The sequence below is a fragment of the Lactuca virosa genome, chromosome 3 (genome assembly GCF_052849685.1).
Source record: "Lactuca virosa cultivar CGN04683 chromosome 3, Lactuca_virosa_CGN04683_v6, whole genome shotgun sequence".
NCBI lineage: Eukaryota > Viridiplantae > Streptophyta > Magnoliopsida > Asterales > Asteraceae > Lactuca > Lactuca virosa.
The window spans coordinates 169,540,539-169,557,497 of record NC_136428.1 but is presented as its reverse complement, the minus strand read 5'-3'; the positions used below and the strand labels follow the sequence as shown (position 1 = coordinate 169,557,497).

The 16,959-nt window shown below is 34.7% G+C and overlaps 2 protein-coding genes across 2 annotated transcripts; one reads left to right on the top strand and one right to left on the bottom strand.

Moving 5' to 3' along the window:
- The first annotated feature begins 5,819 nt into the window (after positions 1-5,819).
- On the top strand, positions 5,820-7,936 carry LOC145166803 (uncharacterized). The gene is made up of 2 exons (XM_079085843.1): positions 5,820-7,183; positions 7,697-7,936. Exons 1-2 carry the CDS (start codon positions 5,946-5,948, stop codon positions 7,716-7,718), a joined length of 1,260 nt encoding a protein of 419 aa, XP_078941969.1. The 5' UTR covers positions 5,820-5,945; the 3' UTR covers positions 7,719-7,936.
- Positions 7,937-14,547: 6,611 nt separating this feature from the next.
- LOC145164254 (uncharacterized) lies at positions 14,548-14,931 on the bottom strand. The gene has a single exon (XM_079082976.1). It carries the CDS (start codon positions 14,929-14,931, stop codon positions 14,548-14,550), a length of 384 nt encoding a protein of 127 aa, XP_078939102.1.
- Between the last annotated feature and the right edge of the window lie 2,028 nt (positions 14,932-16,959).

Genomic DNA, 16,959 nt, shown 5'->3' with positions numbered 1-16,959 from the left:
TTGCTCTCAGCAGTCCTCAACAACCCTTGAAGCTTGCTCAACGTGACCTCCTCTTTGTTTATGTGGTAGGTCATGTGGAACTGGTTGTAGCATGGAGGTAATGAGTGAAGAATTATGTCAATTTCCAGCTCCTCATTGAAGTCCACATTTAACTTCTGCAGGCGATCAAAATATCTTTGCATCTTCTGAAGATGAGCAGTGACAAACTCTCCGTCTCTCATCTTGGTCGTGATCATCGAAGTGATGATCTCGTACCTCTCCTGCCTCGCGCTTTGATGGTATTTATCCATCAAATCCTGATGCATCTCGTAGGGGTTGAAGTCCTTGTAGGGCTTTTGGAGTTTTGCGGTCATGGTAGCGAGCATGATGCAATGGACCTTCGTAGCATCACGCTCATGAGTTTCATAAGCAGCAATCTCCTCGGGAGTAGCAGTTTTGAGGTTGATTTCCCTCATCTCCTTATCGAGGACATATTCCTTGTCCTCATAGCGGGTAACCATCCTTATGTTGCGGATCCAATCATTGAAATTGTTTCCGTCAAAGATTACCCTCCCACACAAATTCATGAGTGAGAACGAGCCTGAAGCGTTGTTGTTGTTTGAGTTCGACATCTGAAAAAGAAAAGACACAAAGTTTGATTAGATGAGAATCTCCAATTAGACACCCAAATGAGAAAGTAGGGCTAGATCCATCAACATTATTTACAGCTTAAAAAAGGGATGCCATAATTTAAATTGCAAATAATTTGAAGGTAAGTGAATGACGATTCACCATGAAAAACGAAAACAAATAAGTTATAAATGTATTGAAAACTCCTAGATCTTTTGAGATTCATTGAAATTTTCAATGACATGTTTAAATCTCGATATGTCCCTCAAGCTTGTGACTGGGATACCGACGATCACAAACAGGGTGTGAAGTGTAATTTCACACCCTCCACTAACGTCTTAGCAAGGGTACGAAGTGTAATTTCATGGAATTGCATGAAATTCACTTTTTGCCTAAAATAACTAAGAATGAGAATTTTATAAAACATTTAGTTACTTTATAAATCATTATACTTTTAATGAGGAAATGGTTGCCCTATCCTACCCGTTCGGCTAACGACCCTCCACCAATCAAGGAAGCGGTGGGTGAGAGTGGACACCCATTAAACGTCCATTTTATAGGCCATAACCTTATACCACCCTTATAGATCGGCTTTGTGAATGATGCCTACTAACGGTAAGACTAGCATTTATGTTATACATATATAATAATTATTCTTATAATATTATAATAGTATAGGGTGAATTTTAAACTTGTAAAATTCTAGGGTTTGGAATTTAATTATTTTAAAATTAAACTTTTAATCCAAAAGTTTAAATTCCAAAACTTGAGGGCAAGTTTTGAAACATTTCAAAACAATCTAGATCAAAATTCAAATAAATAATTAAACAATTAATATTGGTGATTATCTAATTTTGACCTAATCTAATTTCATGCAAGATAATTGACCAAATAATTCAAATAATTATCATTTATCATATAAGGAAATAATTATTCAATTAATTTGGCATTATCTTTTATTTTGGCAAGGATAATCACATAATATCAATAAAATTCGTATTTTATCAATAAAAAACGTTTTAGGTAAGTATCCCACAGCAAAATAGGCATAAAATCCCGAAAATCCCTCTATCTGACTGTCCGACTCGTCGAGTCCCTTACTGGACTCGTCGAGTTCATCCTACTCGGCGAGTCCTCTTTGGGACTCGACGAGTCTGTCAGATAGAAAGCCAAAAAATTGAATTCAAGCAATGAACAATCATACAATACATCAAATACAATAGAAACCAATCAAAGCTCTGATACCACTGATGGGTTTAGAGCATAAAAACAATCCTATGTGCTCATGCAAAACCCTAAAACTTGGATCTAGGTTTCTCTATTGTACATGCAAATCATCCAAGACTTTTGAACCCTAGATCTAGCATACATATTTCAAAATTAACCTAATAGATCAGATCTAGATGATTACCTTTCTTGAATGGCTTGAATCATCAACTCTTGGAGCTTAGTGTCACAAATGTCACACCTCTAATGGCTTACAAACACCACAAGCAAGAGGATGATATTGGAGAGAAGGGAAGAAGGCATAATTTCGGCTATAAACTCTCTAGGGTTTCCAGTGGCCGAAATCTGATGCCCTTAGGGTTCTATTTATACATGTGCTGCTAGGGTTTCAGTCAAAACCCTAATGGACAGCTTAGGCCTTAAGCAATCCAAGGAACCTTCTGGAATAAGGCCTCCTTGGACGAATTCAAGATGGACCCCATCTTAATTTCGTCCATGCCCTAATCCATAAGGATTCTCAGGCCAATAACTACCTATCACACAATTGACAGTTCCAGTCCCCTTTATTTAATTAATCTCTTTCAGCCACAGAATTAATTCTTAATTAATTCTTTACTAATATTAATTAAACTATATGATTTCTCCTTTAATATATTATTCATATAATATATTAATAAACCATAATAAACTCTCTCTCTCTCTATAAATCATCCTGTCAAGTTGCTTTGGTGAAGGCAACCCAAAAGGACCATGCACAATCGGGTCATGTACATACCAAATATAGTTACGGGCTTAGACACTAATCCAACAGATCTATCTCCATAGATTTTACATTACAATAATGTAATCTTGTCTTTTTTAAGTCTTTCATCTTATAAATACTTTTCGAGTCAAGGCGAAAGAACCTTGCATAGTCGGAATGTAATCTCTTATGATTAAGTACGTCTCATTCATATAAGATTAGGAATATCATTAGTGCTCCCACTAGTTCTTTGTAAACATAGACATTATCTTCATTATGATATAAAAGCATACCTTGTGTTTTCAAAATAAAATGACGATTTCAACCTTGAGATGTTTTCTTTATATATCCACAAATGGATCTTAAGGCTTACACATTTTGTTAGGATAGCTTGGATTAATAAAACCTCCAGGCTAAACTATATAGACATCTTCAAACAGGTGTCTATTAAGAAAAGCGGTTTTAGCATTATGAAATTCATGTAGTATTGCCGTGTCAAGTACCTCGTCAATAGAAGGACCAGGCTGATGCACATCACATATCACAACCCCTTCATATTGCAATATCATATTGTGTAATATAATGTAAATCAGTGATGCAGAAATCGGCCTTGGCGGCCGATTAATCGTTTGGCGGCCTCGAATCGATTTCGATTAGGGTTCTTGCCGGAAATTGGTCAAAATCGGTCAAACTCGGGCTTTTCGGTCCTTGGCGGCCTTGGCGGTCCTCGGCGGTTATAGGCGGAAAATATTTAAAAAATTCTTAAAAAAAATAATTTTCAAATATTACACCAAAATTTTAAAATTTTAAAATTTTAAATTTTTAAGCTTTCGAATTTTAAAATGTTATACTAAAATTTTTAAAATTTCAAAATTTTAAAATTTAAAATTTCCGAATACTTAATTTTTTAGGAAATATTAATTTTTTAAATAATTTCATTAATAATTTAGGGTCCCCGATTAATCCCCGCCGAGTCTGATTAATCGCTTATTGTCAGTCGACCGCCGAACGATTTTTACAATCTTGACATAAATATACATTATAACTAATTTGTTCTCTTCGACGACATTTACCATGTCGACTATTGTAATATGGCCTAACATGATTTAAAGACCCCACAAGCACGTTCTACATCTTTTATTATGCCTTCTTAAACAATTTCTTTTTATCGGTTATTAGAGGTGAATATGATTATATAAATACCGTCCAAGTTGAATATATCTCATCCTTAAGGTAGTAACCATGTTTGTAATTTTGGTCGTTCATATTAAATGAACACTCGGGTTGGAATGGAATTGACAAAAGTTGGAATGAAATTGAATTATAGAAAGAAAACGCATAGAATTAAAGAAAGTTGGAATGAAATCGAAGACGGCTGGAATAATATTGAAAAAAATGTATGATTGTTTAAAGAGATGGAGGTGATTATTTATAATAGTAAAAAAAATTAATTTCTTGTTGATCAGTCAAAAAAGAGAAAAAAGAGGGATAAAAGATGCGAGTTGAGGAACCCGCCCAACACCCCTTTCACGGTACGGCTATAATCGTTGTCATGACAGTACCGCCCGAGACCAACTCCGTCATCGGTGCTGTTTTTTTTAAGAGTTAAAACGTCTGCAGTCTGCGGACCACAACTGCAGACATCTGCAGAAGAAGAGATGAACTAAACGTCTGCGGTCTGCAAGAAGAAGACTGTTTATTTTTTTAAAGTCTGCAGGCTATATAAAAAACAAAGTTAAAAAAAAAACTAATTTTTTTAATCTTAAAAAATATTTTCAATAATTTTAGTTGTAGAGCCATACTTTCACTTCTAGAAACATAGTAACATACTTTATTTTTAATCTATAATGTGTGTTTGTGAATAAGAATACACTTCCATATCTAAAATATAATTAACCTAAGTTCAAGATTTAAAAAGAACTTCATCATTCAAGTAGAAACTCAAAAACAAGTAAATATTCCTACAAGAAATAATCATCGCAATTATCACATTTTAAAACAAAAACACCTTCATTCCTCAAATATCCATCAAAGCAATCTCTTGCTCCATCACAGCTCCTCCCTAGTTAGCAATGGCACCACTAGCCTCTACAACAAATATATAGCTGAATTCTTATAAAATTTACAATATGTTTACATAATTACCAGACTTAACATTATATTGTAAATGAATCAGATGCTTTTGATTCACTGTTTGAAGTATTTAACTCAAATTACACAGCAACCTATTCCTTATTTGCAGAATAACCTATTTGTTACAAATTGTTCTATTTTTTTTATGTAAATGAATCATATCTAACTCGATTCACATGCTTTATGTATTAAGAGTTGACTACAACCCAAATGCCTAATTTGATTGACAAAACTTATGGTTGTCATGTTAATATATAACCTAATTGAAAATTCTAGTAACACATAATGAATCAAATATCCTGTTTTTCCATAGAGAAATGTGAGAGACAAAGTTGATGTTATCGATTATTTCATAAATTAAATTAGCGGGTCGCAAATTCTGGAAAAAAATCAAACCAGTGGTCACCGATTTCATAAATTAGACCTTGGCAATGAATCCGATTTCAGAAATTAAACCTAGAAAAGAACCAATTTCAGAGAAAATATTTCATACTTGTGAAGAAGAAGATGAATCTGACCGACGACGACTTTTGTATTGGGGAGAAACCGCTGATGGTTGACGACGCTGGGGGAGAAGCAGTTCACGGCGGCAGATGGAAGTTCTTACGCAGGCGACGACGGCAGGGAAGGTGACGTCGACAGTTGTGAAGAAGAAGGTGCAAGAGATGAAGTCGACGGAGGAGAAGAAGAAAGACGTGAGTTTTGTGGGAGTCGATGATCTGTACGATACTTGTGAAGGACATCATGTTTTTTTTAATCACTCTGTAGAGGTCGCACATACACAAGCCCAAGTCTGCTTGGTGAAGAGCACATACATTTTTAGATCTGTGGGCTTCTAAAAAAACAAACACTCTGCAGGCCTTAACGTCTGTGCGCCGTTGCGTGACGCAGACAAAAGAGGTCAAGAAGATCTGTAGGAAAAAAACAAACAACACCTTAGTCATTAACCGTACTAAAATAACGTTGTCATTCAGAAAGACCATTCTTGCAAAGGTTTTCAAAATAAAGGACCATCTTGAAAATAATTTTTCCATAAGGATTATTTGCCAAATACAAACATAGGGATTTAATGTGTACTTTTGTGTACATAATAATGTGAGACAAAAAAGTCAAACACCTACCTTGATGTTCAGGGTCTCGTCTTGAACGCACGTGACTTTCATCTCCTTCACCACATCCTACGAACATACACCAGTCCCAGCTACCGAAACTCACTACGATCTCTTTCCTTCCTATGAATACCACCATCGCCACCACAACCACCACCACCTCCCCCAATCACCACCATCCACCGCCCATCAACATCGCCGTATCCGCAACTCCCAACTTTACAGCATACCCCATCATGGGTGCAGAAGAGCCTAGACCCCAACCCCCATCATCGCAATCACAATCACCCCTTCTTTCTCAACAACCACCATCGCCGCCGCTTCCACAAACCGAGGAACCATCTTCTAATTCCGATCTTTCCCAGATTCCCCCAACAAACCCTTCCAAAATTCCAATTCGCCCTCAAAAAATCCGAAAACTTTCCTCATTCGCATCTACCGACTCCACAACAACGCTCCCGGAAGAAATTAAACCTCAAACAACAATCGCGGAAGCCGACGCATCAAAGACCATCATCCTTTCAACCACCTCAACCGTCGTAACAAAAAACCGCCGTCGAAACCCTTCACAATCCGCCAAAGATTTACCCAAAATAATAAAACCCTTATCTGCACCAGGCGAGATCACCGCCGCTCTCCACCACCTCCGATCCACCGACCCACTCCTCGCAAACTTAATCGGCAACCACCCACCACCAACATTCGACACACATCAAGCCCCCTTTTTAGCCCTATCAAAATCCATTCTTTATCAACAACTCGCGTATAAAGCCGGGACATCGATCTACACCCGTTTCGTAACGCTCTGCGGCGGCGAGACCGGCGTCGTCCCGGAAACCGTCCTCTCTCTCACAACCCAACAACTTAAACAAATCGGGGTTTCTGGGCGCAAGGCAAGTTACCTTTTTGATTTAGCTAACAAGTACAAAACCGGCATTTTGTCCGATGAATCAATCGTGAAAATGGATGATAGATCCCTCTTCACAATGCTGTCAATGGTGAAAGGAATCGGATCATGGTCTGTTCATATGTTTATGATCTTTTCACTTCATCGACCCGACGTTTTACCTGTCAGCGATTTGGGGGTTCGTAAAGGAGTGCAGTTATTGTTTTCATTAGAAGAGCTTCCAAGACCATCGCAAATGGAGCAACTATGTGTAAAATGGCAGCCGTATAGATCCGTTGGAGCCTGGTATATGTGGCGGTTTGTTGAAGGTAAGGGTGGTCAGCCGGCCGGAGCTGCCATGGTTGGTTTAGCCGGCGATAATTTTCCGGCACAGCAACAATCCGAACAGGCACAACAACAACAACAACAACATCAATTGCAACTTTTAGAACCAATCACCAACATTGGAAATCTCGGGTAGTTTCATCGTTTCTCTAATTTTTTGTTTTTTTTTTTGTCATATGCATTTAATGTTTTGATAATTTGGTGTTTAAAGTGATTATTAGTGTTTGAATAGCTTACTTTTGCTATTTGGATTGTATAATCATTTGATATTAGAATGACTTAATGTGGATTAATAAGTTAAGCACTTAATAACTTTGTACATGATTGTTTCTTTGACTTAATGGGTTAAGCCAAAAAACCTCGCTTAATGTATTTAGACACAAACCTTTTACCCATTTCCCTTCAACTTTTTTCCTCTCTTATGGATATTGTGAAATTATTTCGAATGTAAGGGTAAAATGGTCATTTAGTCTCGTTCAGATAGTTTATCTGGTTAAAAAAGGAACACACACGGTTATTAAGTCTAGAAAATAAACCGACTTTATGTTTACAACACGTTACACATCATTTATTATTAATTATTTGAAAACCATAAACAAGCTTTAATATCTTAAATTGAATTATGATTTATGACATTTATTTCAGGGCTTGCATTTGGGGACAATGACAAGAAGAGTCACCAGTAACACGAGAAGAAAATTGACAAAAAGAAGGGATTCGTGTCGTGTGCATTTGGTATTGTAAATTGAATTATCACGTACAATAATGAGATGTAGATAAAACAATTAAGCCCCATTGCTTTGACATTTTTAATTTCTAGTTTTGTTTGTTTGAATAGAACCAATATCATGTGAATGAACAAGTACTTTATTTTGGAGTGTGTAATATTTATAGCATAAAGTACAAATTGTCAAAAAGGGTGGTGATGATCTCATGATAAGAATTTGTACTTTGGTATGATCTTGAGTATTGATGTATATATATCTTGTAGTGACTTTTGGTTTTAGGATTGCTACAATATTTAAATTATGTATTGGTCTTTTTTCTATTTATGTGTGTATGTATGTGGCAATGAAAAGGCAGAATTGATGTATACACAACTATAATATAACATCCTACTTTTATAATATAATATATTGGGATGTTTTATTATTATTATTATTATTATTATTAGTATTATTTTTTTTTCTATTAAAGCAATGTCTCTTGCTCTTGTGTCAATGTAATCGTTCCTCTTTTAATAAATCAAAGTTTAAATGCAAAAAACGAGCAATGTACTTTTATATATAGTGTACTATAGTATCGTATTTTCATGTTATCTACAAATGTATGGTTTCTTAACCTCATGGAAACATAATGGTTTCTCTCTTACCCTAATGTCAATATAAATACAGGTTAAATGCTAAAATGACAAAGTACTTTCATATATAAGTATATTATAGCATCCTGCTTCAAATTTTTATTACAACATTGTCTTTTACGCTCCTTTCAAAATAATACTTGTGTCAATATAATTAGAGACTAAATGCAAAAAATTGGAATGCAATTTGATATATTAAAAATTATAACATCGTACTTTTGTTTTTATTTTTTCTATTTTAGCATTGCATTTTCAATTATTTTCTTATTAGCGTATTATACTTCAAAATGTGTACGTAGACATAGCTTTGTACATTTACTTTGGTTTTCTTACAAAAATAGTGATAACTTTGGAGTATATGTATATATATATATATATATATATATATATATATATATATATATATATATATATATATATATATATATATATATATATATATATATATATATATATATAGAGAGAGAGAGAGAGAGAGAGAGCTAAGTTCAAATGTGGATGAACATCTATTGTGTGGACGTGTGGACAGTACTATTCTGTGAGAATGACAAAGAAAATATGCTGTTTAATAATATGAATACGTTCAATCTTACATAACTATTGTCATTATCACACATTCTCACTAATTAAATCGTCTATAAGGTTATTATAGACTTTTTAATATTATTCTCATTCTGTCAGAATGTTGTCGGAATGTTTATTGAGTCGTATTCTGTCAGAATGATAATGAGTGAAAAACAATTTGTGAGAACAAAAATGAATAAGAATTAGTAAGAATGCATGAAAATGACGATATTTTTGTAAGGTTGAACGTATTCGCATTACTAAACAATGTATTATCTTAGTAATTCTCATAGAATCGCACTGTCCACACGTCCACACAATAATTGTCCATCCACATTATAACCTAGCCCTATATATATATATATATATATATATATATATATATATATATATATATATATATATATATATATATATATATATATATTACCAAAATGGTCATGTAACGGTTCAGTTTATTCTGTTATTTTTAAATAAAAATGGCTAAAACCAAATCACATTATAACCTTTACAAGATTAATACAACATGCAAAATAAGAGTCTCTTAGGAAATAGAGATTTTGCTTTTGGTCATAACAATTATCACATTTATATATTTTACCCTTCAAGAAATTTTGATCTAACAGTTTTTACGATTCATATTTTTAAAGTTAAAGTCTTGATATTTTATTAGTTGTGATTTTGGTACCTTATTACATTTCAAAGTTACATAAAACTAGGAAAGTGTCCCCGCGTTGCGGGGGTTAGCTGTTGTTGGTTATGTGTTTTGATGTTCCAAAACTTTGTTTTCTTGTATAGTGGATGTTGTAAATCCGTGTAACTTTGTATTTTAATAATAAAATGGTGTACGTTTGTTCATCTATTTTTATCAATGCAAGTATTGCCTTTCTAGTATTAGTGATTTGTTCCTTAATTTTTTTTGTATAGTTCTTATGGTTTTTGTGAATATATTCACATTGTTTTATAAGTATATAAAGTTGTTTACCGATAAAGTAGTTTGGATCGATGATTGCGTTCTGATGTGTGGGAAAACATTGACACTCATCTTCTTCTTGAAAATAACTATTTTAATAATAAAATGTAACGCACAAACAAAATAGATAATATGAACTTATTTATGATTAGGATTAATCACATAGAAAGCAGGTGGATAAACATCATCACCTTTACTGATATAAGCAAAAGATTAGCAAAAGATTACATAGATCTGCATGTAGTTGGTTACGCAAAAGAAAGGAGGTCATTATTTGAAGAGCAGACACCTATGCATAGTTGTATGGGAGCTCTTTGATGATGGTTTTGTAGGTTGCAATTCTCTTCTTCACATTTGCAATCATGGTGGAGATGTTGTCCTGCATGTATCCGTCCTCAGCATTTGCATCTGCTAGAAGTTTTTCACACATGGCGAAGGTAGTGAAGCGTGGATGGCGTTGTAGGTTGGCGTCGTATTCATTCATTGTCCCCATGTCTTCTTCAATATTGGTCATGGCTGCCTCCAACATTTTAATCCTTTTGCGCAAGTAGGTGCATAACGTCTGGAGCATCGTTTCAACGGATGTGCTTTTCATTTTCTGTGTGAGGAGTTGTTTCTGTGTTGGTGTGAGGATTTGGAACGAAGGGTCGTTCTCTTTTATAGTCGATTAACGTGATCTGCTGGCTTAGAAGAGAAGTAATAACATTTATATCGTATTTATGTTTATTCCAATTTTCGGTGTTTAAGAGATCCTCAGGTCTGATTTGGTGGTTAGGAGGAGTTTAATGATGCGATTGCATGGTTTTCAAGGTGGCATCTATTTAATAACTATATTTATGGCAATTGAAGATAGCTTTTATTTGGAAGCTATTAATATAGAAAATATTTTACTAAACACAGGTGTAAACATTATTTGATATACCTTTATTTATTTATTTCATGCTACATGTAGACATAGTTCATGAAAGTGACAACATACATAAAAGGGATATCATAATAGGTATTCGAAAGATGGCCATGCATAAAACAGGTACTCCTCTATGAAGTTCTTCATCAACTGTTTATATTTGCCAATTCTCTTATGAATTGACGCCAACATAAACGATGTGTTATCTTGTATGGACAGGTTCTCCATTTTTGCATATTCGAGAACTTCTTTAGTAATGTTGTAGTTGGTGTCATCTTCTTCTATAGGGATACCATTTTTAAAATCGTTGTAGATCTTCACTCCTTCAATTGTTACCTGAACCGCCTCCATTATGTCCCCAACTTCTTGTAGATGGCTAATTAGTTCTTGCAAAATCTGTCGAACTTGGATATCCTTCATATTTCTATAGTGTAGTATGTATTTTGATGTGTTTATATGAAGTAACGATGTGTTTCTTATATAATTGATTACGTGAATGTTTATTGTTGTTTGGTAAGTGGTGGCAAAGTATTAAGGTTGGTCTTATCACGTGTATACTTAAGGTGAGAATTTGGTGGCAATGCTATACCTATTTAGGAGGAGTAGGTTATAATATATATATATATATATATATATATATATATATATATATTGTTTGGATGGATGTATATATGTTTTTAATGTTACATACAGTAAGTGATGAAAGTATGTTAAAAACTATTGTTTTTGTGTTATCTTTATGTGAGTTGTTATAGAAGTTTTATTTTGTTCTTCATTCGTACGACTAAATTTATTGACATTGGTTTAGTTAATGAAGTCTTTTTCTCTTATATACCGAGGTAATTTGATGGGTTTGGTCATTGGTTAGAGTAGGTTGTGATGACTGGAGATCGTCATATGAGCCGGATTTATCCAAAAATATTAATGTTTTATCTAACGTTTGTTGTTATTTATTATCTCTTGTTAAGTTTTAAATGATCTTACTTTATTTTCGGTAATCATCATTATATCATATTAATTTTTAACTCCTCAAGTATTTGACTGGAATGAAGATGAAAAAAGTGTAAGTATGTTGATCAAATCTATTATTATTAGATTATATATTTTTTAGTTATTGATTTTTTTTTCTGTGCAATATAGCAAAAAATATTTTAGTTGTGATCTTCTGTTACTACTTTCATACAAAAGAGGCATTAGTTTTTGGATTATACCGTAGTGCAAAATAGTGGTTACGTTATTGTAATCCTGTTAGAGTAAATATTTTGGAGACCTAAATACTTTATATATGACATCTACTACTTCAGTTATAGGACGAGAAAAAAAACTGAAGGTTGGAATGATCATGATGTGACGTTGTTATTTAGTCTAGTTTGCGTCCTCGCTTCTGTTGTTTCTTTGGTACGGATTCAGCTGTACATCAATAAAAGCAGATTTGGAAGTTGTCTGTTTTTTATGTGAATAGAATGTATATGTAAATACCAGCGATGTCGTATGTCAATTTTTTTGCTGCATGTGGGGTTTCAGAAGTTGTGGATGTCATTCCAAGGTTAGAATCAATTTAAATATTTGGAGAGGCTGGAAGTTGTGTTGGAGTGACTGGTGTCACTGTCATTGCAGGTACTGAAACTTGTGTTAGTGTAACTGGTGTAAGTGTCTGATTTGGCATGGTGACTTCATGCATGTCAACAATTATGAAACGTATGTTTTTGGTTGTGGAACCTTTTAGCATTTGAATTGACATGTTTTTTGATGTGCCCTTATGATCATTGATGATTGGTGGCAGGAGATTTCTATAACTTTCATGATCATCAGTCATCAGTTTTTCTGGTGTGGTGCCAATTAGTTTTCAGGCCGAAGTATCAGTCATGATTGCAGTGATTGAGCCTGTTGGATCCGTCAGAGTTTCAAATAGTTTATACCAGAACATAGTTAGTATTTATTAATAAAAGTCAGCATAAATTGGTTGTTCAGCTATTATATTTTTGGGGCATAATGATACTTACGGGAATATAAGTGATTGTGATTTTCCATGAGCGCTACAAAACCAAAGTTGCTTTTCCTGAAAATCGGATCTTTGCATATTGCGCACAATACTTGGAACCAGTAATCTTTTGAATGTGATTTTTGTGAGTGCAGCTTTTACATTGAATGTTTTATCCTGTAATTTTAGATTGTTATAGTATTGTGATTGTGTTAATGATATGTTAGAAACCTGTTATTGAAGTAGATGAGTTACCAGTAGGTCAGTATGAATCTTGTTGGTTAGCTCATGTAATGTTGTTAGTGGTCCACATACTATGGACGTTGGTGGTGTGGGGCCTGTAAGGCTGTAGCCAGATTTTGGATTTGAATTTCTGATATTAACATGTAGTGTACCTAATTTTCATTTAAGTATAACAGACAATTAGAATTATTGTCTCCTGGATGGGGGGATTTACATACACATATATGGCAGTTGATGATTCGAATCTTAGAGTTCCTGCAATATGTATGAGTGATGTATGTCATTAGCTTTGAAGAGGTGGATGTAATTATTTTTGAGATTGTTATTAGAGTTTATGTTTCCCTTTCGTTATTGTTACCAACAATTGTTGAAGTCTTTATATTTGTAATGGCCACGACTGTTGTTACAGGGGGAGCTGTCGACTCTTCACGTCTGAATTTTTCATGAATATTAATGCATTCTTTCCATAAACTGATCGCATTTCATCGCCACTGAATTTCATGTATAGGGGAAATATTAGGAGCAGTAAAAACAATCAAGAAAAAGTTAATGATTTGTTATATGTTGTCTACCTTTCATCCACAAGAACTAGAAGAATGAATTCTTCTCCATCATGCTTTGTGCAATTTTGATCTTTGTTAGCACACCAACGAAGTCTGTTTGTTTAAATGTAATGTACTTAGAAGTGGAGTTGATATTAATATTGGATGTTTTATATGTATACATGGATAATACCGGGGGGGGGGGTCACCTAGCTTAAGGAGATGGGCTTTGGAGACACATCGAAACCAGCTTAAGGAGATGGGCTTTGGGGAAGGGGAACAATTATGGAAGCAAGGCCGACATCCACATAGATTTCATTTTCTATAACTTTCTGATATTCATCTAAACAGGGACACATATACTTTCATATTGTATAGCAGCTAGAGATATGAAAATTTGATTATATGTACCCCTGGTTCGTCCTTTGTCCTAATTTTTTTTGGCATCTCCCTAATGTATTGAAATGCAGTTAAATGTTAATAACAGTAAATAATGATAATGTAGTGTTTATATGTGAGGTTGTGTCTGCTTACATATTTGTCTACACTAAGATACCATGTTTCATGGCGACGGTAGTCTGGTTTCCATTTGCCAGTATTAAGCATCCATTCTGCAAAAGTGGGTGTGGATAGGCCGTCACTTACTTCACCGTCATAGTTTGTTAAATGCATGTTCTGATGCAGTCTACAGATCTCAAAATATGACCACATGTATGAATTTGGAAGGGTTAATGCAATAATGTCGGTTCACATGCTTTTTGGGGAAATTGGGAGTGTTTGGCAGAAATCACCACCAAGCAGGATGGAAATGCAACCAAAAGGATGTTTTTCACAGTCTAACACATCTCTAAGAGATCGATCTAGGTACTCGAAACATCGACGATCACTCATAGGTGCCTGATCCCATATAATGATAGACGTCTGTTTCAACAGATCTCCAAGTAATGTCCTTTTTTTGATGTCACAAGACGTTTTTCAGCCAAATTGATTGGGATATTAAATCTTGAATGAGTAGTTCTTCCAGAAGGTAAAAGAAGGGATGCAATTCCAGAAGCATCTACCGCAAGAATAATTTTTCCAATGGACATGAAATATGCAAGCAATGTAGTCCACAAAAACGTTTTTCTAGACCCACCATGTCCATACACGAAAAGTAATACCCGTTTCTTGTTTCGTTCGGATATGAAAACAATATTATAAATACTCATATGATCTTCATTCAATTGGTGTTGCAAAGATTCTTTGTCATAACTTGATTCTTCTAGTAAGATATGGTTTTGCAGGATAGCAAGAGTAGCTGGATTTGGCATGGGTAAATGGAAATCGGATAATGATTTTGAAGGTGTAGAAGATCGGAGTGTGTTTTCCAGTTAAAAAAGTAGTTTTTATTGCACCACATCATCAACTATATGATAGAATTTATCCGGGAAGTCGATTTTCAATTTCAGTAGATAGTTGTCTATCATTTTCTGCCATTCGCTTTCCCAGAGTGACTGTGGATTGCTTACTTCACAAAAGAGCAGTAGATGACAGAAAAAGGAATGCAACTGTGAAGAAGTATCCCATAATGAAGCTTCGGTGAAGGCTGTCAACCACTCAATGTCTTCACCTATCAACCGAGTGCATTACATGCACTTCGGAAAGTTGGGTGAAGATGACCAGACACCGTACGAACATCTTCATAAGACTTGAATCCCTTTTGATGACAGAGTAACATCCGAAAGTAGAATAACTCTCTTAAAGATGGATGCACAAACACATGTCTACCTATACTTTTTGAAGATTCCAAAACTCTATGTCCCCATTCTTTGGATGTAGAATCCCACGTGTATCTATTGGGGTAGTCAATATAAGTAAGATCTCGCCCTTTTGGATCTCTTACATTGCTGTCAAACCATCCAAGTAGGGTTGTTCTAGCAAAACCAGGATTACGAAGAACATCTTCTATTCTACCAGCTTCTTTAAACATAACATGCTGCATGTTTAGTAAGTGAACATGTAATGTCATAACAGGGGGATGCCGCCGATGAATGAAAAAGTTTAAAATTCTCCATGCGACTTCATGTGGACAAATGTAACATGCATCCAGAAAGTTGTGGACCTTATTCAGAACTGGAACCTACGAATTCGGATGATCGGTGGCAGTTACTTCACTCTTTAGAACGAAAAATCTAACGCGCTCAACCCCTTTTGAAATATATTTGAATAAGTATTTCACCATCATATTGCATCTGCAATATTCAACATTTATGTGCGCATCAAACCGAGTACACAGCCTTTTATTATACGGAACCAAATATCTATTATCAATGACCGTGCCACTTTGCATCGTATGACGTATCATTGCATTTCTTTAGTAGTGTGCATAGCCTTCCTTGTCAAAAGTTGTAGCTTCATGAAAGGGTTTAGGAAAATGCTTGCTACATTTACCATCCTTCATACAAGGAGACTTATGATTTAACAGACCACACGTGCCATGAATCATGCACGTTGTCACCGTCTGATACAACAACACTTCTGAAACGGGATCTGGAAGTTCTGCACTTATAAAGTTGTCAATATCAGCAGGCTGTTGAATACTGTCCGATTTCGATACCCATAAAATTGTGCGACAGTGCGGTAAGCCTCTCTTTTGAAACTCTATAGTATACAAATCTGAAATGTAGAAAAAAAGAATACAAACCATTATAAAGCATAAAACTGGAAACACAAGTAATATAAAAGAAAAAGTGATGACACTTACGTGCTTCAACCTCACCAAAAGTTTTATCCTCCTTTAGAAACTTAATAAAGGCCCTCACTTTCATTTCGAAAACTCTAGCTATCACGTCATCTCTACTATGAGTGTCATGTTGACCATAACTTTCCATGTAACGCCTTATCTCTAGCCACTTGACATTACATGTAAATGTAATAAAGTATTGTGGATTTCCATACACTCTACATATTGATAACGCATCCTGATAATGACTGTCACACCCCGATCCTTGTCGGAATCGATCAAGGCGTGATATATTGTTCAAAGTCTCATGACAACTATGTTATAATATGATTAGATTCAATTAAGTACTAAGTATGCAAACAAGATCCACAACATACAAATACAAATCCAAATACGAACAACATTTATTACATCAAATTTAAATAGTCTTGTGGATTTCTAAGGCACAACCTATTTTTCATCAACTTCATTCTTCAAATCTGCATCATGGGTAAAAACAGGTCAACTACGAGAGTTGGTGAGTAATCTAATTTTAGTAGAGAAAATTGTGAAGTTGAAACATTTATAATTTGAAATTTGTTTTCTTTTGAAGTCGGCAAACAATTGTATTTGAGAT

Coding starts and splice junctions, on each gene's coding strand:
- LOC145166803 (XM_079085843.1), top strand. CDS start 5,946: ATGAATACCACCATCGCCACCACAACCACCACCACCTCCCCCAATCAC. Junction 7,184..7,696: donor ACCAACATTGGAAATCTCGG/GTAGTTTCATCG, acceptor CATTTATTTCAG/GGCTTGCATTTGGGGACAAT.
- LOC145164254 (XM_079082976.1), bottom strand. CDS start 14,931: ATGCCAAATCCAGCTACTCTTGCTATCCTGCAAAACCATATCTTACTA.